Source organism: Bombus fervidus, chromosome 16 (assembly GCF_041682495.2).
Source record: "Bombus fervidus isolate BK054 chromosome 16, iyBomFerv1, whole genome shotgun sequence".
Classification (NCBI taxonomy): domain Eukaryota; kingdom Metazoa; phylum Arthropoda; class Insecta; order Hymenoptera; family Apidae; genus Bombus; species Bombus fervidus.
Genome location: NC_091532.1, coordinates 139,058 through 163,283, shown reverse-complemented (window position 1 = coordinate 163,283; position 24,226 = coordinate 139,058). Strand labels below are relative to the sequence as shown.

At 33.9% G+C, this 24,226-nt stretch overlaps 1 protein-coding gene across 8 annotated transcripts; it reads right to left on the bottom strand.

Moving 5' to 3' along the window:
* Nucleotides 1-1,712: 1,712 nt before the first annotated feature.
* On the bottom strand, nt 1,713-23,836 carry LOC139995430 (solute carrier family 2, facilitated glucose transporter member 1). 8 transcript variants are annotated; one of them, XM_072018885.1, is made up of 9 exons: nt 23,640-23,836; nt 20,682-20,875; nt 11,529-11,559; nt 11,383-11,442; nt 11,271-11,294; nt 4,422-4,520; nt 3,291-3,855; nt 2,716-3,116; nt 1,713-2,629 (listed from the first exon to the last, which is right to left on the bottom strand). In XM_072018885.1, exons 1-9 carry the CDS (start codon nt 23,646-23,648, stop codon nt 2,282-2,284), a joined length of 1,731 nt encoding a protein of 576 aa, XP_071874986.1. In that variant the 5' UTR covers nt 23,649-23,836; the 3' UTR covers nt 1,713-2,281. The 8 variants fall into 8 exon arrangements, with proteins under 8 accessions (XP_071874986.1, XP_071874988.1, XP_071874987.1 ...); XM_072018887.1 differs by lacking the exon at nt 23,640-23,836 and adding an exon at nt 22,410-22,776; XM_072018886.1 differs by lacking the exons at nt 20,682-20,875; nt 23,640-23,836 and adding an exon at nt 15,667-15,950.
* Nucleotides 23,837-24,226: the final 390 nt, after the last annotated feature.

Sequence of the window (24,226 nt, the reverse complement as noted above, 5' to 3'; positions counted from 1 at the left end):
CTTAAGGATTTACAGATATTATAACAGAATCCTTAATTTTCTATATTATAGATAATAAAATAGGTCTCTTATTACATAACTTAAGCCTCTGACAGACAAATAGTTGGATCGATTATCGCAAGTTAAACAAAATAGTTTTAGTAGTAGATTTAGTAAACAAAAATAATTATCTACTACTGCCTGTACGCATTATTATTCTATCTATTTTCAATTAATCGTAGCTTAAGATATTGATGGTGGTTCGTGATTAGGAACTGATTTAATAACTGAATTGATACCCAATAAGTCTTAGTCCATATCACAATTATTTCAATTATTTTTTCGCTACCTCGATTACCGAATTGTAATTAATATCGTATAAGATATAGACTGGAACTTATGTGTTGTATAACAACGTCGTAAATACAATTTAAATTATGCAAATATAAAAGACCTTTGTACGTTGAATTATTGTTCGAAAGTATTATTTATCTAATTAATTAATGCATTAGATTTAGATATATGCATGTAGGTATGGTATAGTATAATTTAGAGTTATATATGTATTGCAATGTTTTTAGTTTCACCTACACAATTTCTGCGTGTTTCAGCATTTAAAAAACGAAGAACCACTATCGGTTAACGAATCTGTTTGTTGAAAAGATACACCGGCACACCGTGAAAACATGGGTATCCTGATAAGTTTAGCATCAATGATACAACTATGCGTGAGTATTATTTGGATCTAAGAACGTACGCGGCAAACAAAACATTACACTGTCGTTTCATGATTTACAGCGAAACTAACTTTTCTAAACTATACGTTACGATATTTCAACATGATTTTTGGTTATCGTTTATATTACATTAATTAATTACCTAATAATTATAACAACAACGGTATACAGATTTAAACATTCACTAGTTACATGCATATATAAATACGATTCTCTTCTGTACGCTATACGGTAATATCCTACGTATATCTCTATGTACAAGTGTAACGGCGGTACTCTTCATTTTTCTCATTTGGATAAAATTTCTATTTCTTGCGGCATAATGTGGATAAAATTGATAAAAGTCTGTATAATCGTATACATGCAACCAATAAAACTGTAAAAAATTTTAAAACGTACGTATATTTTACAATAGCAAAATTTTTGTCGAGAATGAATCTCACGAGTTCCAACAATTTTACGCTATATTTGTCTGATTTCAGATATACACACGTTTTACTAACATTTATAAATACTTTGGAAACGTTTCATGTAAAACAAATTTCTATCGAGGATTTTAGAAACATTGAAATGTTTATATGGTATAAATCTCTATTTAAAAGAAAAGAAAAAAAAAAAAAAAAAAAAAAAGCAAATAATTTTCAACCATTGTATACTGATGTTACGTTATGCAAAATGTATACTGATTTTAGCAAGATTTCCCAAATGTAATTCCAATGCAAAAATATTATATTTTTATGACTAGAGTAGCAATATTTAGTATCGGTATAATTAAATAATATCGTTTCTTCACTCCTTTTGAAGATGGAACAACATCTAGTGCGAACAGTATGTGCAAAAGCGAAAATTGTCGTCTAATTCTCTCGATTATTCTTAAGGAACTGCCAGTTAAAATATATATGTTTTCCATTTATGCGTCTCTTAAATCGCTAATTTCTCCATGTTTTTGATCTTCGATATGAAAATATATATTAGAAATAAAATATTCGTCTCTCCGAGGTTGAGCTTCTTTTAATTCTTTAAAACTATAGTATCTTGATCATTGTAATATGTATTATTAATTTCATTCGAGGTTTGTGTGTATCGAGATATAAAAAGAAACGAAGAAATTTGTTAAGATGTACAATTCGGTAGTTTTTAACATTGTGTTTCACTATGCGTAATTTGATACTGCTTTCGTACGTCGCTATAAGTTTATTGTGCCGGTAATAATAGGAACTAAGTTTAAGTTTAATTGAAAGTCAAACTGCTTAAAAAATATGCGCGACTTGACAGCGTTTAGAATACACATTCAAAAGCAAGTACAGCTTTTTAATATTCTTGGAATTCGTCAGAAAGTAAAAATACAATTTTCCGTAGTAATGATTCGCTAAAAAATATTACGCCTTCGATTCGTATGAAAACGTGAATAGCATGTTAAAAATAGATGTATTCGTTGTAGTCAAGTCACGGACTCTTTAAAGAAAGAAATTCGCATCTACGTTCGATTCATTCCTCTGTGAAGACCTTTCTTTAAGAATAGGTTTCTAATTAATTTCTTAAGCGCAATGACAATATGAAAGTTCTTACTGGTACGATATTTGTCGAAACATGCTACTAATCTCTTCCATCGTTTTGTTCTTTGTCTCGGGTACTTTTTTGTAAATGAAGAAAACGAAGAATGCTTGTAGCGCGGCGAAAATAATGAACACGTAGGCACCTAATGCCTCTTGTAGCGGTAGGAATCCGATACTGACGATGAAGTTGGCCGTCCAATTGACCGCGATAGCAACGGACGTGGCCGCGGGCCTGGCGGATTGATTGAACAACTCGGATACCAAGAACCAAGGGATGCTACCCGGTCCAATTGCAAATAGGATTACGAACGTCATTACCAGTACAATGGAGGAGTAAGCTGCTGCGCGAGATGTATCCTGAAAAGCAAAAAACAGATGTATCCGTTGGTTTTCCATTTAAAGCAATACCGCGATATTAAATTTATTCGCGGTAATATACTTACCGCGAAAGCAAGACAAACCGCGAGTAACGCGGTATCGATAAACATTCCGCTGAATCCGGCTAATAGCAACGTTTTTCTTCCAGCTTTTTCAACAAGTATCAAAGAGACAAAAGTCATAACAACGTTCATCGCTCCGACGGCCATCGTTGCATTTTGCGCTGCGGTCTTGTCCAACTGCGCCATCGTGAAGATCTTGGTCGAGAAGAACATGACGGCATTTATTCCGGACAATTGTTGAGCGAACATAACCATGATTGCGATCATCAATGGAATTCTAAGAGATGGATTTACAAATAATTCTTTCAACGTAACCTTTGGTACAAGTTTCACCGATTCGTATTCCGTCCTCATTTCCTCCATCTCATCGTGAACTTCGATCGTGCCACGCAACCAGGCCAAAGCTGCAACAACAAACAGTCGTTTCGTTATCGATAAACGTCTCGCTCCAATAATGCAATAGAATTCCGTTCAATGAAAACAATGTACGCAAAACAAGCGACACAGCTTTGTACTTTGCGGACGATACACATGGTTAGAAAAGTAATTAACAAACATTGAATACCGCGGAAATGTACCTCTCTGAGCTTCCATGTCTTTTCCTTTACTGAGCAACAGATATTTCGGACTTTCGGGACACAATGGAAGCGTAATCACTTGAAAAATCGCAGGGACAATCGTCAGGCATAAAAGAAGCGGCCATTGCTCGTCAGTGCCCAAAATTTGCTCCAAGCCAAGAATTTGTGATACCAGAATAGACATGGTGATAACCAGTTGATAAACTGTACCAACGGCTCCTCGTAGATGAATAGGTGATATTTCAGATAGATACATGGGCGCTAAACCAGCGTTTAATCCTGCATTGATACCGATCAGAAATCTTCCGATAATTATCATTTCGTAACTTTTCGCTGCTTTGGCACTGCCCTCGAAGATTACTGTGAGCACGACCAGGATATTGTTCAGTAATAAACCACCCTTTCTACCAAAACGATCGGCTATCGAACCCACCAGAGAGCCACCGATCATTCCGCCTACGCAGAATATCGACACCGCTATTGCCCATATCATCGTTACTTCCGATTGTTTCGTTACTTGTCCAGTACGATTCATCTTCAGGTCACTGATCCAGTTTTCGATGAGCTGTAACACATCATCATGTACCATCACGTATCTTTATCATTCACTTTCATTTCTATACTTTATATTATACTTTATCCACTTACTCGCTTACATTTCACATTCGAACATTTAATTTGCAATTATAATATCAAACAATCGCAACTTCAACTGTTTCATCTATTCGACGTTGAGCAATAGTGGCGCTTGCAAAAATCAATTAAACACGTAAAAATTACATTGTAGATACATACAAAAACCTTGGATAACTGGGAAAAAGCCTCATTATTGATTCTAACCACTCGTACGATGTTTGTATGTATATATAACGGTAACATTAAGAATAAAAAAACGTTGAAAGTATTTAGGATAGATCCAGAGACTTTATTAAACGGAAACGACGAATTATTATTGGAACGCAAGCATCGACTATTAGCTGATTTAACAACAACGACGACAACAACAACAACCGATTATCCTAAATAAATAACAATTTTACTTAATAATCGTGCGAATGAATATGATCGTAAAGTAGGCACATATCGACGGTGTGTACAAGAAAAATGCTGACAATGTGTCTTATGAAATACCTGCTGAGGTGCATTAACGACACCAGTGTTGTACCCATGTTGAAACGATGATCCAAGTGCAGCAGCCGCAATAGCAAATGCTAGTCGTCCATTTAGACCCTGCAATAAGGACAATTATTTATTAGATCCGATCGCAAAATCAAATCTATGGAATAGACGGGCATCTATAGTATCGTGAATATGTTTAACGTTACTAAAAAGCAAACTTATTGCCAAAAAGTAGTTACTCCGGATCGTAAAAAGATAGCTTAATGTCTTTATCGAAGAAAAAAAAAAAAAAAAGAAAAAAAAAATTAACAGATATTAACGAGGACCGCGATATCAAGTATTTATTATGTTTCATTTAGTTGTTTTCCAACTGGATCTAATCATCGCGCGAAACAAATCTGAGATCGGAAAGAGAAGCTTAAACATTAAGAATACTAGATATATGGACAAAGTTTACAGCGACCAACGTTTGTTTGTAGAGACGAAAAAGGTCATGAAAAATACCGATTGTGGTTTACCATCTACCAAACCGAAGACCTATTTGCAAATCTTACCGCTTTCCCAATGTAAGCGAATCCGACTGCTTTCAGAGTCATCTGAGAGAAGTTCTGATCGATTCACTGACGAATTAAACAGAACCGTACTGATAATCAGATTAAACCACCGCAATTCGATCGTTTTATGCAAAATATCTATATAAATGTGGATGTATGTATACTTATATATAGGTCTCCGGTGTTTCCAAGCACGTGTCAAAAACTACTCTGTAGGTCGGTACCCCTGCCACGCATTTTTATACCGCTCCTATCCATGGCACACAACCACGTTGAACACACTATTATACGTGATACGCACACGTGTCCGAGAGAACTCTACCAGCCAGTGTCTCTCAAATCAAACGAAGCACGAATATAATCTCCAATTTAATTCAAAATTAATTCGTAGAATCCACTATACTGCGAAGGTGTTAACAGCAGGCAACGCATATACGTGTTATTATTATTGCCATTGTTATTATTATTATCGTACTTGGCTGTATTATATGTACATCGTCTACATATGTTATCGTTAAAATAGCGTTTGCCCTTAACTTCACTTTCACTTTTATTTTCGCCCATTATTTTTACGTTAAACACAGAGATTACTTTATATGTACGATATATGTATGTAACGTGCAAAGCAACTGTTTGGAAGAAAGGGTAAGTTGAAAGGAAATATTTAATTGACACAAATGGGAGTATATCTGTCAAGTCGCTGATAAAAATACATATGTATCTCACGCGATTTATTATTTCTCATGAATATGCATATTAAGAACTGCGTTACAGACAAGCCTTGTCTCTACTATACATATACGGGAGCACATTCCATGGCACGATTCATTTTCATCGTTTTCTTTTATACTCCATCTTTAACCGATTACCGAACCAACTACCATGTGTTCGAAATATAGCTAAGATTTTGAGGCGACCAATCCGAGAAGCAAAGCTTCGATAAAATAACAAAAGCACCGTTATAGGCGTAAGAGGCAGTATATTTGTCCTTAATGTACGAGTTTATTTTATTTCAAGTTATCAAAAATTTCTTTCGAGCTTGACTGCTCTCACCTCGATTCGTTAAATATTTGATCACGATGCGAAGCTGACTTATCTTTTATTTGATTCGATCGAATTCACCGAGACTCCGTTTCAAGAAAACGACACCATCAACAGCGATGCGAATGAAATTGTTTCGTAAGCATATTTCACACGGTAGTGTAACAGTGCCTTTATTTGTAATTATATATGTTTGTTCGTGTAGGCGATACGCCAGCGTAGTTTTAAAGCAAGTACGTTCCATATATTTAAAAAAACCATCGTTATTTCCAATAACGATGACAAATACGTAGTAACAGTAACGAAATTCCATTTCATTACGAGTATGATGTCATAGTAGTAATTCTGGAACGAACGCGAACGAACTCGTGAAGAAGCGAAAATTTCCTGTTCTTCGAACCTTTGTTGGTGATTGGTCGAAACAGAGGTGTGTCGATCACGAGCGGTGCCGATTGGCTGACGACGCCAGGCCTCTTTTACATCGGTCTCGTGGCACGCACAAGTTCGAGCATCCTAATTATAGCCACCACATGACACGAACGCAAACAATTTATTAAAACTTTCAAGCTGTCAATTAGTTCGACGATCCTCGATCGGTACGGTAAAAACTTTCACGAAATCTCCGAACAACTACTTTATTAATTCAACTACGAACGAAATATATATATATATACGACACGTATATACACACACGTGTGTAGGATCTATATACACGATGATATAACTAATCAACTATATGTACAATATTATTTCCCAGTGATCTGGAATTAACCTCTCGCTTATTGCGTATATTTATGCATATACGAGAGAAATTTTCTCGACCAAAGATAAAAAGAATAACGTTGTTTTCACGTTACTATTCTTAAACAGAAATAATTTTGGACGCCATCCCGGATACTTTGATTCTTAACCAGCTCGTTCAGTGAACCAATCTTTTCTTCGTTTTTTAAACTAGATCTTATATCTCTTTATAAAATAAAGCTCAGAACTTGTTAGAATTTATTATAAAACGATAGGTATATATTATTATAAAAAAATATTCGCATCTTCAAAATTCTTCGTATAAACGTGTTAATCTTATTTACATATTTCTCTTTTTCTTTTTATTTACGTATTCGATGACCAGGTGTATGGTATTTAAGAAATTGCGATTTTGCATCGGTTACCGATTTGCGTCATTCGTTGTATGATGTAAGTTGCAAAGAATAGTAAATGTAAATCCGATTTAATTCGATAATTTACATGCTATAAATGCATAAATAACAAATGTTTCGGTAAATAAGATGAAATGCTAGAACAAAGCGCTAAGAAAACGTCGTAATAATATTTGTAAGTACCTAACAATTTTACTTTCCATTTTCTAAGCACATTATTTAAAAACGGATATGTAACTGTAAAAAATACAATTTATACCTGCCATTATTAGGTAATTATTAGTGTTCAATGTTTTCATATATAGAAATAATCATACATATTCGTTAGATTAATATACACGAGTCGAGTAAACGATCAGCTTTTTCCCCTCGCTGTCTTTTTGCCAAACTTCTGAACTAACTAACGCGAACCATTCGGATCGTACAGACTGTACAGATGTTTCGGCAGTATTTACTCGTGATATACCTTGTTCATAAACTTGAACAAGAGATCACGATTCTAATAATGTCACCGGCGTATATTTTAACCTTATATATGGATGTAACTCCTAACATACGGTTTCCGATTAATTTCCTTTCATTTTCGAGATATAGGGATTTCACTTACAAACAATTTGCCAGGCAATATGCATATTATCCGACAAAAGGACAACCCGATCCTCTTAATAATCGTCACGAATGTTTCCATTCTTTTATTTCACCCGTACTAGCTGGCACGCGCCGTATTGAAAAAAGAAAAAAAAATTATTAGAAAGCTTTGCGATATTTTAACCGAATTAAATTATCAAAGTATAACGAAAGTTTCAGAAAGATAATGTGTGATAATATCTGTTGCGAAGCCTATGCAACGATCTCGTTCAACGATTATTCGTTAATCGTTATTTAAAAGTAATCTCGATAATGCAACACTCGACCAAACTTGATTTAAATAAACGTTTCTCTCTCCCTCCTTCTGTTTCCTTAAACTTAACGTAGAACGGTAGTCAAATAATCTTATGCTCCTATAAATATAATTAGCTTAAAAAAAAGAGAGAAAAAAAAGAACGTGGTTAACAACACGTTCGAAGAGATAAACGAGCCAAAATCTGTAAAAAAATAGAATTCCCTAGACCAATCGGCCATTTTGAATGTTCTATTAGTTCTGTATTAAAATCAGACGATGGAAATAAAGCTGAATCGTATTTCTTTGTAAGTGAAAATAAGAAGCAACGAAATTCTGTACCTTTTTTTAGACGACTTAATTAAGGCGAATTATTACAGTCTTACTTCTAATGGCACAAAGCGTAAACTTTTCCACGTTTTGAAAATCTATGGTACCTCGAACGTTCAAATTGAATATTAATATTTTACCGCTAACAACATTTGCATACCATTCCACGATGCTCGGAGCAAATACGACCAGATTGATTTGAAAGAATATTTCGTCTGCTGCGAAATTGACACGATAACTAATAATGCGTTAATACGAAGTATTTGAGCAAAGATCGTGCGAGATAGAGAAATGCGGTGACGCGATATATAATAACGTCTAGTTGGTAATTTAGTATTGTGGACAATTAATATTATAGATGTATCAGATATAGTTTTTTACCTGTAGCCTGCAGCTCATGGTAAATCGATAAAATTTCGTAACCGTTATTACTAAATATTATACGTTATACTTTATCGGAGGAAGGTTTTGCTGTCACTAACGCGTATACAAAATGCGAATCACACACAGATGCGGCAACAGCGAAGAGACAACGACCGAATCGTTCCGTGTCACGGTCGCGTATGAAAGCTACTGAGACCAGATTCGTGCTAGCGGGTCGAAAGCCGATTTTCGAAACCAGTCGTATCTCCCTCTCCTCTTTGCTTCTCCCTCGAGCTTGGGCCCCTCGAACGACCAATTGGACGACACCAAGTTACCTACTTACCTCTCTCACCGATCCAGCATTTCACCCGACGAAATTCACAGGAAAAGAAATTCACGTTAACAATCGTCCATACTTGTTTACGACGATTTTGCTCTTATTCCTTTCTTTCCTTGATAATTAACTCAACCACTTACTTTTACGAATACCGCTTACTAACGCGAAATCTACGTTCCTGTTTATCATCGAATCCCATAATAGGTATGGATAGCTCGGTATTCGTGACGTTGTTTCATTTATGGTACGATCAATTTTTGTCAACAAATTTTTTTTTTCATCGAATAGAGGTAAAATTTGGGTAAAAACGCTCGACTTCGTTTCAAAATCAATAGTTTATCGGCGTTCTATCGAAGATGAGTAATTTCAAGTAATAACTGCGAGAGATCGTTCTATACAACGATACGATCGCTAACCATTTCCTGATTAAAAATTTCATTTGTCTACGCGATATAAATTAAACAAAGAACGTACGCTCCGCATTAACACGTAATTATAGCGCAGTTGTATAGCCGAGCAGTTTCAAACATTATAGTAACGCATTTACATTTCTTACGTTTGTTCTTCTCGATTTCATCGGTCTTAAACCAAAGTTCTATCGAACGAGCTTATATTTCATCCGTCACGTATCAAATCAATATGTTTACGCGGTTGAGTATAATAGCAATATCTTATATCGTGATGTAAGCTTCATTTTATAAAGTTTTTCTTAGCGCGACAGTAACATAACGAAAAATTCGATGAAAAAGAGAATTTTTTGCTAAGATATTAGAAAGATAAGCATTACCATCATATTAAAATGGCTATTTGAGAAAATTTAAATAGACACTATGAGAGAGAGAGAGAGAGAGAGAGAGAGAGAGAGAGAGAGAGAGAGAGAATTAGAACCTTACTACTCTAGCTGGATCTATTATTTTGTTGTTACAAGCTCGTACCGTCTCAATGCAAAACCGGATGTAGCCTTTTAATGTAGCGCTCGCGTTGCCTGCACCAATTTTATAGTTAAGAATATTAAAGTCAGAGTAGTTGTCCTAATCAACGTAATCCGGAGAACACTTTAACGACGTATTACCTCTATTCTTTGGAATTCATCTCGGTCGATACTTCTGCGGATCACGGTGATCAAATTTATTTACGTTCGAAGCAAGAAGAAAAAGTTGGCCGCATAGACAAACATTTTCAACTATTTATTTCCCTTGGTTGCCCACTCTTTTACCCGGTTTTTCTCCTCTAACCATTCGCTTTGTTTAAACGTTTAGAAAGTTTCACGAAAATAAATAAACATCGTTCTAAGCGGAATATTTCAAAGATATTATTAAACTACGGTTCGATAGACTTTGACGGCTTCGTTATCATTAGACAAAACGGAAATTACGCAGACTGTGTAAACCGTAAACTCGTGTTCCGAGGAATTGGACGGTTTTACGTGTACAACGACACGACGACGTTTCAAAGATAAAGACGTAGAACAAAGTGGAGAAACAAATCTAAGAATATAGCTATTTGTTTGTAACGTGATATTTTTAACGAATAAAAAATTGCTCGTCATGGGACGTCGACGAATCATCAAAGTTACAGAATTTTAATCGCATTTCTAGAAAGTGAAATTCAAACGCCAATACAAATCAATTGCCCGATCATTTTTAACACAACCGCTTATTACAAAAACTTGTTCGTATGTATGTACGTACTTGATAAAATTGGAAATAAGCATTCAACAGAATACAAAGATGCGGTAGATTTACAAACGACGTTTCAAAATATGTGAGAAATATAAGAATAAACGAGATAAAAAGGTAAAGTCAAGGAAACGACAATGTGACCTCCAGCCGTGGATATTCTTGTCTATCCGAAACTTATAATTTAATAGACAGAGCATAGAGAACGATTATATTATCGCCGGTGACATTCGACATGGCCAAAATTTGAACTTTACACGAGATTAGCTTCCTCTCGATACGCGCAACTTTACTCGTCGTGAATTAACGGACAACGAAAAATGGCTTCCATATACGCGCTTACCTTCGTACACGAGGTAACATTCGAGATTCGTACAGGAAGAACGAAATCGAAATAAAACGGTTGCTCCAATAAACAATAATAAATAATTTCAATGACGAAACAAGGAGTTAACGAGTAAAAATACGAATTAAGATACTTCTCGTATTGAAGATTATCGTTCACGTTCTATCGTATACTCACCCACCGCTTATCCTCCGTGGTAGGCTGCGTGTAAAAGAATAAACAAAGAAACAGGAAAGATAAGATTCGTTTTAACGGTATCGGTACTGAAATTTTGGAAAAAATTCTTTACCTTTGGCGCTGGTGTTAAAGGCGATGGCGTTGTAGCCTGTTTCTCGATTTCATTGCTCGACTAAATCGAAATTTGTTAATTGCGTACGCATATCGAAAATATTCAAATGTCTACAAATTTTATATTAATCTCTTTGTTTCTAATACCTTGTTATTTTCCGTTGCCATTATAAAGCGGCTTGTAAAAAAGAATCGTAAATTATATATATAACTATATTATTATATAAATAAATAAATAAATATATAAATATATATATATATAATATGTATGTATGCGTGCATACACACACACACACACACACACACACACACACACACACACACATCCATCCATCCATCCATCCATACATACATACATACGTATATACATACATATGTCATATGTTATTGTACGAAAACGTTCAGCGTAATATTAATTATAAGATGAATAATTTACGAAATAATGTTTACAAGAGAAGGAAAAGTGAATATACGTAGATAATAAAATCATTGGAGTAAAATCTGGTCTTACGTAAGATCGAAACGTTTAAGATACTTCGAATCATTTCATGAGATTATGCGAAGTAATTTCAAGATAATTTAAAAATCAAATGGTTATAAATATATCCACTGTATGTATTTACGATGTATTATCAGGTGAAATACGAGATATGAAATGTATAGCAAATGATTGTTAATCGACATCTCGAGTTCACATCGTGATCGTAAGGGTTATAAATGATCACGCATGATACAGTCAACAATACGACAACCAAAAAGGTTCAACAGCATTATACTTCTTACAGAATTCGTATCGCACGTAATCACCTTTCTTGCGTGCTTTTTCTTTTTTTCTTTTTTTATCGCGCTGTGATACTCGCTGATGAGACAACTTCGGCAAACCCACGCTGAAGGTCATCCAAGGTCAAATGTAGTAGCAAAATAAGCTTTCTTACGTTACAGACAATATTTCAATCGGTGACCATTTACGCGAACGCGAAGTTGCAATTCTCGTATCGCTATACATCTCGTAGCCGTGTCTTTTGCGACAATCGTTCTTACATGTAATCAAATTACCGGTTTCTTTTAATTTTCTGCACAATCTTCGAAATGTTCGATGCAAACGATATATACGGATATCGTTGAATATCGTTCAGCATACAAGGCTTAAAATCCCTATCGAATTTTATTATCCATTTCTCCACAAATGGCAATCGTATCTAATTGCTCTTCCAGTGAAAACTTCATTTTGATAATAATCGTACCGATCGATAGTCATATATCTGATTTAACAATCATTCACGCTAATCTTACAAATTGTCGCGATGTTTACATTCTTAGCAACACGCCGTATATTAGTAGAACATAAACAATATTTTAAAACTATTCATTTACATAAAAATACGCGTCTAGATCTAGCGACGATAAGATTTTTGGATTCACGCTGATCCATAACTCGAAAGAAATAATACGTAATAATCGTTCTACCATCTTTGATGACCTTGGATGACCTCCAGCGATAGTTTGCCGAAGTCGTCTCAATACAGACTATCGCACTGCGATGAAACGAGCACAGCGTTTCATTGAAATAACTGGCAACAACCTTGAAATCCCCTCTATGCCTTCATCTACATAAAAATGTCTGTGTCACAGCATGCCCCTCTCTATACCGTGCAACTTTTGTATATAACATTTTTTTCATGTTACTACGAATGACGGAAATATTCAATATCGGGTATAATTATTGCCCCACTTTGTATGTATACGATTCTATACGATTTCATTGATTCAAAGGAAAGACAATTTTACTTTCATTCAGCAACAAAGAATCACACGCACGAACGTACACGCACGATTAATACTCATCACCCCAAATGTTTCTATTAATGTAATATAGCGTAACAAATAATATTATTTTCGTTATATATTGCTGTTATTATGTTTATATACAATATATGTATGTGCGTGTATATATAGCGTGCTTTATATTACAGCATCCCGTCTCATTTAATGATACTTTAATGACTATAATGGTTATAATCATTATTATAGATAAAAAAAAAAAAAAAAAAAAAAAATAGATATCGCTAAGACAACGTCGTAATGGGATCATCGAAAGGGACTCTGGCTTTCCTTCTATATAAATTGTATGTACGTGATCGTAATCGATCTTCGTTTCGTTTCAATATAAACAAAATATGTAATATCCAGGGGCGGCTACTCGATACGCGCTATCGTGCTGCAGCATGCTAAGAAATATTTCAAAAATCGCTGATATTATAATTTTTGTTTTATGCTGTTATTTATTCGTGACTCGTTGTCACAGCGAGTTGATTTCTTGCATAAACGACGCGTGTGTCACGGATCAAATTTTTGTTTAGCACGTGCTACGCTAGATGCTATGGCCCTTGCGAGATTCCTCATAGTCTGGGCGTTAAGGACTACCCATTGTTAACGCTAACCCTCAACAGGCCTAAGGAGACACCGTAAACCGAATCTGTTCTGTTTCATTTCTCTTCACATAAACATTTTCGGTTTACAGATGGTCCGCATATTTGTTGCACGCTCTTAACTATTACGGAGAAAGCGGGTGTCTGGCGAGATAACAAACTTTTCCCAGGAACAAGGATGCCCATATCTGGTTTTCTTTATCATTCATTAGCCAATGGGCATCGCGGATCATTACCCTCACTTTTCTATCGAAAAGTGCGGACGACGAATCCGCGTTCTGAGTTCAAAAGGGCACACCCACACCGAGCTTTCTTCCCTGATGGTACGAGCCAGGACCAAACAGTTCTTCTTCCGATCTTTTTGTAGCAAAACCTAACTGTGAAAAATAAACTTGACTTCAGACCGAATCTTGTGTTTTTCACTTTAAAAATTACGTGACACGTGCGTCAGTGACTGTAGCAGGCTCGCAGCAGGCTCGCAGCAGTCACTGATTGCCTTCTAGTTCTACTCGTCAGGCGGACACAACCTTTGAAAATCGCTTCTAGACTAAACAAAAGTCTATCGCTGTCCATTGTATCGATATCTCAATATAGCCGTTAATATCTTCCCTGACAGTCTCACGCTTTTTCTTCGTTCAACATGCTCCGTTCCTTGCCGCAGTCAGTGTCACACGCGTTCTCTGCTTACTGTGAATATTTAAAAGTTTCCCTTTTCATTGCGTCGATCTAATTCGAATCTTAATTTTAATACGCGACTATATCAATCCTTAAAAATTAATTCCGTGAATTCTTTGACTTGTTCGCATTTGCGCGATCTTTTGAAGAAAAAATTCAAATTAGAACACTGAGAAGAGCTACTCCTGTTTTGACTTATCGTTCAGACAACCAAGGGGAGAGAACATTGTTCCATATAGAACGCCAGAGGTTAGCGACATGTTCGCGGTCAAGAAAAATCATCGAGCCGATTTAATTATTTGAGACTGTTTATAATGTTTATAATGAGACTGTATAATTATGTTTAGAAACGTGTAATCACGTTTACGTGTAATGCACGCAGCACGCAGCACGCTACGTGTAAAATCTACGAGCCGCCACTGATAATACCATTAAATATGTAGGAGGCCGTAACAAGCCCATGATAATTTCGTGTGCGAAGAAATGGAGTGGATGAACTTTTAACGAAACAGTCTGTATCAAACATTTTTTAACTAACATATCCTGCCTATATGTATATATGGATTTTATATTTCTTCGTACATCATGTAATATGGTATCGTTACATCGCGCAACTTTCTTTGAAACTTATAATCTCTGTTTGAATTAGTTCCTTTCTCACATCTACATACATATCAAAACATTTTAAGTCAAAGTCTAACTGAAGAAACAATTCTAATCATATTACCTTTACCTTCTTACCATTCACAACTGTTGCCGTTAATAAATACATAAAACGTAATCAATATGCTGATCATTATTATTTTATCGTAAGAATTAAAACATTTCTTTTCATCGAATTGAATTAATTTTTGAATCATTATTGATATCAGTATAAACAATTACCCCTTACCAACGATATATACATATATTTACATTACTAAAATGCATTATATACATACTTACAACCTCAGAAGTGTCAGAAAGCAATTTCCTATTTGTATCCTAACCCGATAATAAATGTCTACTTGCAACTGATTGTGATTGTCAGTTTGCCTCTATCTACTTTAGATTTGCATTGAATTTACAAAAAGCAAACGTGGAATTCGTTTAATGAATTTTCATAAGAGAAATAATGGCTGTTGCCGCGCGAATGGAAAGCGCAACACAAATGAAACACGTATGTCAGTATGTATGCGTACTTACTTACTGTTGATGACGTAGTCAAAGGGAACGCGGGTTTGACTATTCCAAGCGGGTTCACGTTCGATCCTTGTATGCTTATATTGCCTGGATAAACGAATAACCAACCAAGATGTCTCGCTGTATCTTTGTGCGCACGCGCGAAAATTTTCATTGCAATTCCAAATCTAGCATTGCTTAGTTTTTCATCCATTTGGAAAATTATCTCTAGTCTAAGTCATTTGATCAGAGGAAACAATAACTATATCCAGATAACAAAATAAATTTACTCTCTTACTCTATTGTATTTCCTTTGTTCCTTTCCTTTGTTCTTGTTGTTGTTGTTGTTGATTATAGACTACAAATATTTTAAATTTATTTTAACTCTATAGTTTAGTTATTTAAGTCAAGTGACTTTTTTCTAATAAATTTTCTAATAAATTTTCTTAAATAGTATTACTTGATGTAACACAGAGAAATTAAAGGTTATATGTGTAAATTATCTAAAGAATTTAATATTTATTCGAAATATTAATATATCACTTCAGAAAAATTGGAAAATTTCACTTTCGCATTCGCGTTTATCATTGCATAACGGTTGTTCATTCCTTATATCTTCCTACATTTCACATTAAAAGCCATTATGCACGTATTATGAACTTTATTGATTTACAACTTGCATAATGCGAAAAACAATTGACCTCGAATATTATTAGTTATAAATATCACGCAACATCTTTTTAGATTTACACCGATTTTACTTTGTATTCGATCAAGCATTCGGATATATCGTCACATATATATATATATATTTTTTGAAGACACCGTTCATATCACAATTATTTTCAATGTATATTTTCATACACAACCATATAATGTTCTTATACGAATAAAACTAACGGAATTTTTAAACGACCATTAGGTCAACAATCTGTTAAATAGCGTTCTTTAGCTTGTAACATACGTATTCGCGTAAGGTATGAGGTATACTGACTTCCATCTCTGGCTGTTTTTGTCGAGCCTGCGCCACCACGGACGCCTATATTGGGCCAAATGTTTACCGGTAGATCGATATATTTTGAAACATGTAACTTTGGTTAAGAGGAAGTACATCATAATTCTCGTAATTTAGAATAGAAAACTTATTATGTTGACACATATGGAGATTACTGATTGCAAATATCATAAATGGCGATAGATTAAATAAGAAATTTAAAGCAAAGTGCGTGCATTCGTGCGTGTATGTATGCACATGTACATAATAATTATATAAATTTAATATTTCATTATTTTATGTTAAATAAAATAAACGTTTATCTAAAATACGACTTTATTACCTTTGTATAATTAATATTTTAAATATAACGTATATGTGTAAACATATTCTAACCTCTTCTGAAGTATACAGATATGGTATAGAGTTAAAAATGACTATACTTTTGATCGTAGAACATTTATCAAATTATTGATATGAAAAAAAGGAGATGCAATGAGAGTATGCGGATATGTAATAAAACGTACTTGGTTATTTTATCTCAGGTAAAAACGATACGATCGCGTGGGCGATAAACGACAGCTACACATTCGATGCAACTGCAAGCTACACGCTCGCTACGCGACGTCATTACTTGGTAGATGGCGAGCCCCCAAGAATCGTTCTGTCTCTATCTCTGTCTGTCTGTCTGTTTGTCTGTCTCTCTCTCTCTCTCTCTCTCTCTCTCTCTCTCTCTCCCCCCTCTCCCCTCTGCCTCTCCCTCTCCCACCCTTTTCCTCTTTGCTACCTAACCTTCGAATTTTTGTACATACGTTTACAATTCTCTTATTACTTTGCATTTTTGTAAGAAATTTGAAACAAAATCTTTGAGTACGTATAGTTATCGCATCACCTATTTATTGTGATTAATAATTACAACGTAACAGTATGCTTCAAAATTATATATACATAACATAATTTAATTTATTGTATTATACAAATTTAGCAAACAATATTAAGGACGATAGTAAATAGTAATGATACTTTTATTCAAGCGTGAATAAGCTTAAATGAATCCAAGTTTCATGATAATCAAATTTCTTTGTTTGCAATTTACAATTTAAATACATATATATAATACAAAAATATTGAAACCTCAAATTATTGTAAAATATTCTGATATTAATATATTATATTTATAAGGGGAATTCATATAAAGGAAATTTGAAGTCATTTCCTTTAGCGAGTTGATGTCGTAAAACAAGTATGTATTAGCATTTCAAATTATGTTCTATCCACTTTCAAGCTGTTACATAGGTACGTACGTTCATCGAATGCAAAGTTCTAAAACAATTATTGATAATTTAATTATAATTTAGAAATATATAGTGCAACCATAAAGAGAACTAGAGGATGTTTATATATTTTTGTCAAGAAAAGATAAAAAATCTGAGAAATGCACATTCATGTTTCAAATGAATAATGCTTTTGAGAAATTGCGTACATACATACATACATACATACATACATACATACATACATGAGTATATGAAATGTGTCATAATTATAGGCTCATAATACAAAGGACAAATACATGTGTAATGCGAAAGAAACACAATGTATTAAGAGAATTTCATAACTGATACATTAATCGAATGGTTATCGTATATTACAACGATGAAGAAAAAATTATAAATAAATAACAATTTTCAATAATCGTATGTCGTTTGAACATTGTTTCATGACAAACATAAAAATTGAGATTCTTATGAAACGAACATTACTGTTTATATTTTTCATTTAATAATAAACAAAGGAACATAATTCGGTAATTTTTAAAATGTCGATGCGTTCTCGGTTTCTATGGTTTTTAAGTATATACGTTGAAGAAATGAACGTTTTGAACCGAAAACTAAGAGAGTCCGGTGATTGTATATACGGGGAGAAAGTTGTTCGAAATGTTAATTTCTACGACATATTTCAAAATCATCGAAATCGAGAACGTGTGGACTTTCTAAATTCTGAATAATTCCCTATAAAATTCCCTATAAAATTCCCCATAAAATTCCCCATGATTTCACATATTTACTCATAATTACGCGCAATTCGTGTAGCATTAATATAAATTTAATATATTTTTACTCGTCATAAATTGCATATTGCGTTTATGTAACATTCATATGCGATTGCGTCAGATAGTATACATATCTCGAGGAATTAAAGAACACCGACAGACGACAGGTGACGTGCCTTGTACACACCCACCGTATCGACCAATCAGGAGCTAGGTTATCAAGCGTTCTCAAATCATTTCCTACACACAAGTTATCTATAACTATTTTTCAAGAAAACAATATTCGCTGTAAAACATATACTGCTTTGAAACAAAAACAAAAAAAAAAATATATAATTAAGATAAATTTAGGGAAACAAGATACGTTTAACATTATTAACATTAGATACTGTTATTAGATACTGTCGAACCGCGATATGTCAACCACTGTTTGTGTCGATACATCGTCCTTAGACTGGTAACTCGAAACGGAAAACCGAACGAAAGGGAAAATTCACCTGTTGACGAGAGTATAAAATTCTAATCTTTTATACAACATAAAATCAAACATCTTGAAACAATAGCTATTCTGAATAACTAAATTATAATATAAGAACAAGACTTTGATGAAAATTTTGATTGAAAATTTTGTTCCAGATATTTCCATCACACGTTATTGCTAGTTTTTAAAATTGTTCGATAGAAAAATATATTTTAATCGATAAACAAATCATATTCATGTTGCAATTGCTGAGAAATTTGATTTGTAGCATTTACGTGATTATTTAAAAAAAAAAAAGAATTCACTAAAATAATATTTTATAAAATCCATAATTATAGAATATTGATATAGTACGAGCGATAAGTATCGTTTAATTATCCGATAGGTACTAAGGGCATATTAATTGAATGCTTAGAATTCTATTAACTAGGGTCAAATGCGTATCTACGTACAGTAGTTTAGAGCTCATCTTACGTCATTCGAAGAAACCACAGATCGTTTGTGATCACGAAAGCATTACTAAAGACTAACGATATTTGCTGCAAACTCTAAAGAATCGATCAATGATCTGTGATGCGTAAGGTCAAGAATTCCGTCAATCGTTTATGTGCTCTATTGATTATAATTATCGTAAAGCAACATCGATTCAAAATATTATTTCATTTTTACTCTATAATCGACATCCTTATGAAATTTCTAAGATCGCAAGTATCGTACATCGTTCTTGAATATCGAAATCCAAATGTCATTTTAACCATTTAATTATTTTTGATTGTTTGTTGTTATATATTATCACAGGGGAAATATTCATTTCAAAGAGTGTCGTTAATCAATAGGTAACCTTAAACGTAAATACAATTAGTTTCTCATCAAATAAATTATCTTCTTCTCGTGCTTCCCTTCTTACGTGTGTACATGCACATAGAAAACAGTTTTGTTTATATGTATATATGAATCATACATTTGGTCATTTACTAATGAAAGTTCCGCGGATCATTCGTAAGCTGTGGTAGTTTACGCACTGATGACGCTACTATACTTATATTTATATCTATAAATTGTCAAAAATTTCGATCAAGTGGGAAATTTGATCGATACGTATGTTTCGTTCAAACAACCAGTATCATTTGGATGAAAATATTACGGTAAAAAATCTGCATAGCTTGGTTAACGACTTATTATTAACGCCTCGAATTTTTGTTACTCCATTGTCTGATAACATTCGTATCTATATAAATTTTACCCAGGATGTACATCGAATCAGCTATTATTTTTATATAATTATTTTATACATTTCATGTTTGTGTGTTTTAATATCAGTAATGGTTTATTGCAATTTTAGTAATAAAAAGTAAATTAGTACAACATACGATAAAAATACATTAGTAGAATGTCAAGAAAAGATGTAAGAAAATGCTAATATGTCTAAAAGTAATTTGTTACATAAGCAATTTAAAGATATTTCGATAAATGATTTGAATATATATAAAAACAATCATCTACTCACTTTTCCAGCTGAGACAGGTATAGTGGTTTCTCTAGCATAAATCGGAACGTCCATATCACTAACACTGCTGCTGATACTAGGTGCTCTGGAATCTGGTCGGCCATTAATAGGAACAGAAAGATGCGTTGGCCTAAGTGGATGAGATTCTGCGACAAAACCTTCTCCAAAGTCCTCATCATCTCGATCCATTCTTCCTTACAACACCGAAGAAACTATACATAAAGCGATAAACCAACGTATTTGTCACTTTTGGTAAATATCAATATCTCAGCCACCTAGCCGATTTCAATGATTTTTGAATATGTTGTAGAAATCAACGTTTGCAACAACCTTTACCTCTACATATAATCGTCGCCTGCTCTTAGTTTCCGAGATATCCGGAAAAAAGCTGTCGATACCACTGCTGTGAATTTTGCCTATAATTGTGCGTCCGTGGCAGCGTATGCGTCAGTATTGATTACCGGCCACTGTAAGACAGACGGATAAAATGACGCCTAGTCTAAACTTAATTCTTATCTTTTGTTTGTAGTTTGTTTGCATATCTTCTTGTTAGGTTTGGATTAGACGCTATTTTATCCGGCGGTCGCGTCGTAAGGTAGCCGGCAACCAATACTGGCGCATACGCTGACAGCCTACGCGGACGCCTACAAATATAGGCAGAATTCACAGTGTGGTACCGACAGTTCTTTTTTCCGAATATCTCGGAAACTAAGACCGAGCGGCGATTTTACCTATAGGAAAAAGTTATTCGAAATGTTCACTTTTACAATATATAGAAAAATCATCGAAATCGGTGAGCTGAGCGACATGTCGATAATTGACATAAATTCACATTGAGTACTATACTCTTACTATACTCTTCAAGCACGTTGGAAATGTACAGATTTCGTTTTTAGATGGCAATTATTAACGAAAAGAGAAAGGTGATATGCAATTTCGTAATTGACTGAAATATTGCAGTTTCTGCATAAATTATTAAAGATAAAAATAGATATATCATTAGAATAATGACAATTGTCAATTATGCGTCGTAGATAATGTACGTAAAATTAGCGCGAGAATGTGACAACAGTACGCTTTCCCTATCAATTATTTGGCAAAGAATCAAGGCTAGTGACTCGATGACACACTCCCCACTTCTATTGAAAATTTCGTCCTACGATCATTCAAGAAAATCATTAGAAATTAATGTAACTTTTCTACTAATTACATATTTCGAAAACATCAACATAATTCACACTGTTCGCTATTTAGGATTTCAAAGACAAATAAATACACAAAATTTAGGAGCAAATCATAACGTATAATTTAATTTAGAATTAAAATTAACATACTTTCTTTTTCTACTTTTTCTACTTTGTGAGTTTTACTCTCTTAATTCCTTGTGTTAAAAATATATATATTTATAGTAGATGATTAATTACGTTTTAAATGAGCATGTTTCTCGCAAATCACTCGACGTGAATTGGCAAGAATTCTTGAATATGCTATGCATATTTAACATTTATACGTTCGACCAATGAACCAACGTTTAAAGGTTTCGCACGTGAAAGGAAAAAAAAAAAAAAAAAAAATATGATGCTTCCATATAAGATTCGTTCTATATAAGATGAAATATATTAGTTCGCTCGAGCCAATATGCCGACCGTGAAAAATCAGGACATGGTCCATTGACGTCAACAAGGAGTCTAAAAGCTGTTATAAGAAAAGCATGACATTATTAATTACCTCGTGCTCAAGCGAAGTAGAAACGATAGAAAGAATAGAATGAAGAGAACAGTTCGGCAAGAGTCCGTTGTTTCTCAATGAGTGAATCTGCACGTCTTATAGCGCTGATTGTGAAAAGATCTGCTGAACGTGTTACCGATGAAATCGACGATAAAATCACGAAAATACGGGCAGCAAAATATCGAAGATCAGAGCATCCGTCCACCCAGGGTGTGCTCTTGAGACTGAGCTAGAGGACGCATCAAGTCGCGACGTCGCCGTCGTCGTCGCCGTCGGCAAGACGTAGCCGTCGGCCTCCGGCTGGATTTAATTTTAACGCGTACGTCGTTAGACGAGCCTCCGGCTTCCTCTAACAACGAACACAACTACGTTAATGCGTCGCCTCTTCTTCCCCCTCGATTCTTCTATTCTCCTATATTCCTGCATCAATTAATTCTTGCTTCAATTGATTTCACTTGACCTGGTAGCATATCCTACCGACAGATTCTATCAGACTTCTAACTATTCCAATATCTTCCGAAGATATTCATATTTTTTCTTACTCTACCTTGCATTCTTAGAATTAATCATAGTTAAAATCATCTTTATTTGATAGAAATTTAAAAAAACAATATAAACATTTATGTTTAAAAGGTACTTATATATTTAATATTTATTATTGCTACATTTTTTCTTATAAGTCAACTTCCTTTATATTCGTCATCACAGAAATTTCTTCATCAATTGTATCTTATATATATATATATATATATATATATCACAATCAAATAAAAGATATCTATTAATCAATGTCAACTTTGTACGACAAATTATTGTCGCTATTTAATTTCAATTAATGTCCATTGTGTTTTCTAATAATACTGATTACATAAAAAGGAACACTCGATTTTAAGACTAGCTATGTGTATCAAAGGTGGTTTACTTCAACTGATATCGATTTATAAAGTCACGTTTCTATACATAATTTTAATGACGCACTACTAGAAAAAGATATCGTATACTAAAGAGTATGTAATAACTAAAATATCATTCGACTATTTCTAACATAAAAAATTTGAAATCTAGTGAAATATCATTGAAATATAAAACTCTTTTCTTGTTAGAATATTGAAAAGATAATTACAGTATTTGTATTTGATATTTTTTAATCAATATTTTTTATTAAAAATATAATCAGGGATATAATTTAACACATACCAAATCTTACAATATTGTTTCTCATAAACTTACCAGCGTCATCTGGTGAATTATTCAGTTACCGAGTGTTCATAGGGCCGTATTCATAGTTCCTTCTTAACACAATGCTTAAATTTCTATAAAGTAATGCATCTTTGTAAAGTCGATCTTATTTCCCTTAAGAAATCACGAATTCATAGTGGTTGCTTAAGAAGGTTCATCAAGAAGAAGCAAACGCTTATACGCAGAATCGTCTTATATTCATTTTCTTTTCAAAGTTAAAATCTTTTGCTTAAGACTACGATCGTATACACAAATCCGGAAACTCCTGTGGAGGGGGTAGTTCCAAAATTGAGGACAGAAAGTTTCTTGAATTATCCACTACACACAGGACGCTGATGTCGAGTAGCTAAAACAATTTCAACAAAGTAACACGTGATGCAAGTAATCAAGTGAACATTTTATAACTTTTGTAACGCTTTATAAGTAGATATACGTTATTTATGCATAAACATTTATTATGCATAAACATATTTATGGTTAAACTTCGCTTTAGGGGACATAAAATTATGATCTTGTATCCCCCTTTTCCTTTTTTTTCTTTTTATTTTTATTATTATTATTATTATTACTCTACAGCA

Bases quoted from the DNA above. Each gene is read 5' to 3' on its own strand.
- LOC139995430 (XM_072018885.1), bottom strand. The intron at 4,521-11,270 runs GTGAGTATACGA...TCCTTATTGCAG, and splicing joins CCACGGAGGATAAGCGGTGG to GGTCTAAATGGACGACTAGC. The intron at 3,117-3,290 runs GTACATTTCCGC...TTGTTGTTGCAG, and splicing joins AGACATGGAAGCTCAGAGAG to CTTTGGCCTGGTTGCGTGGC.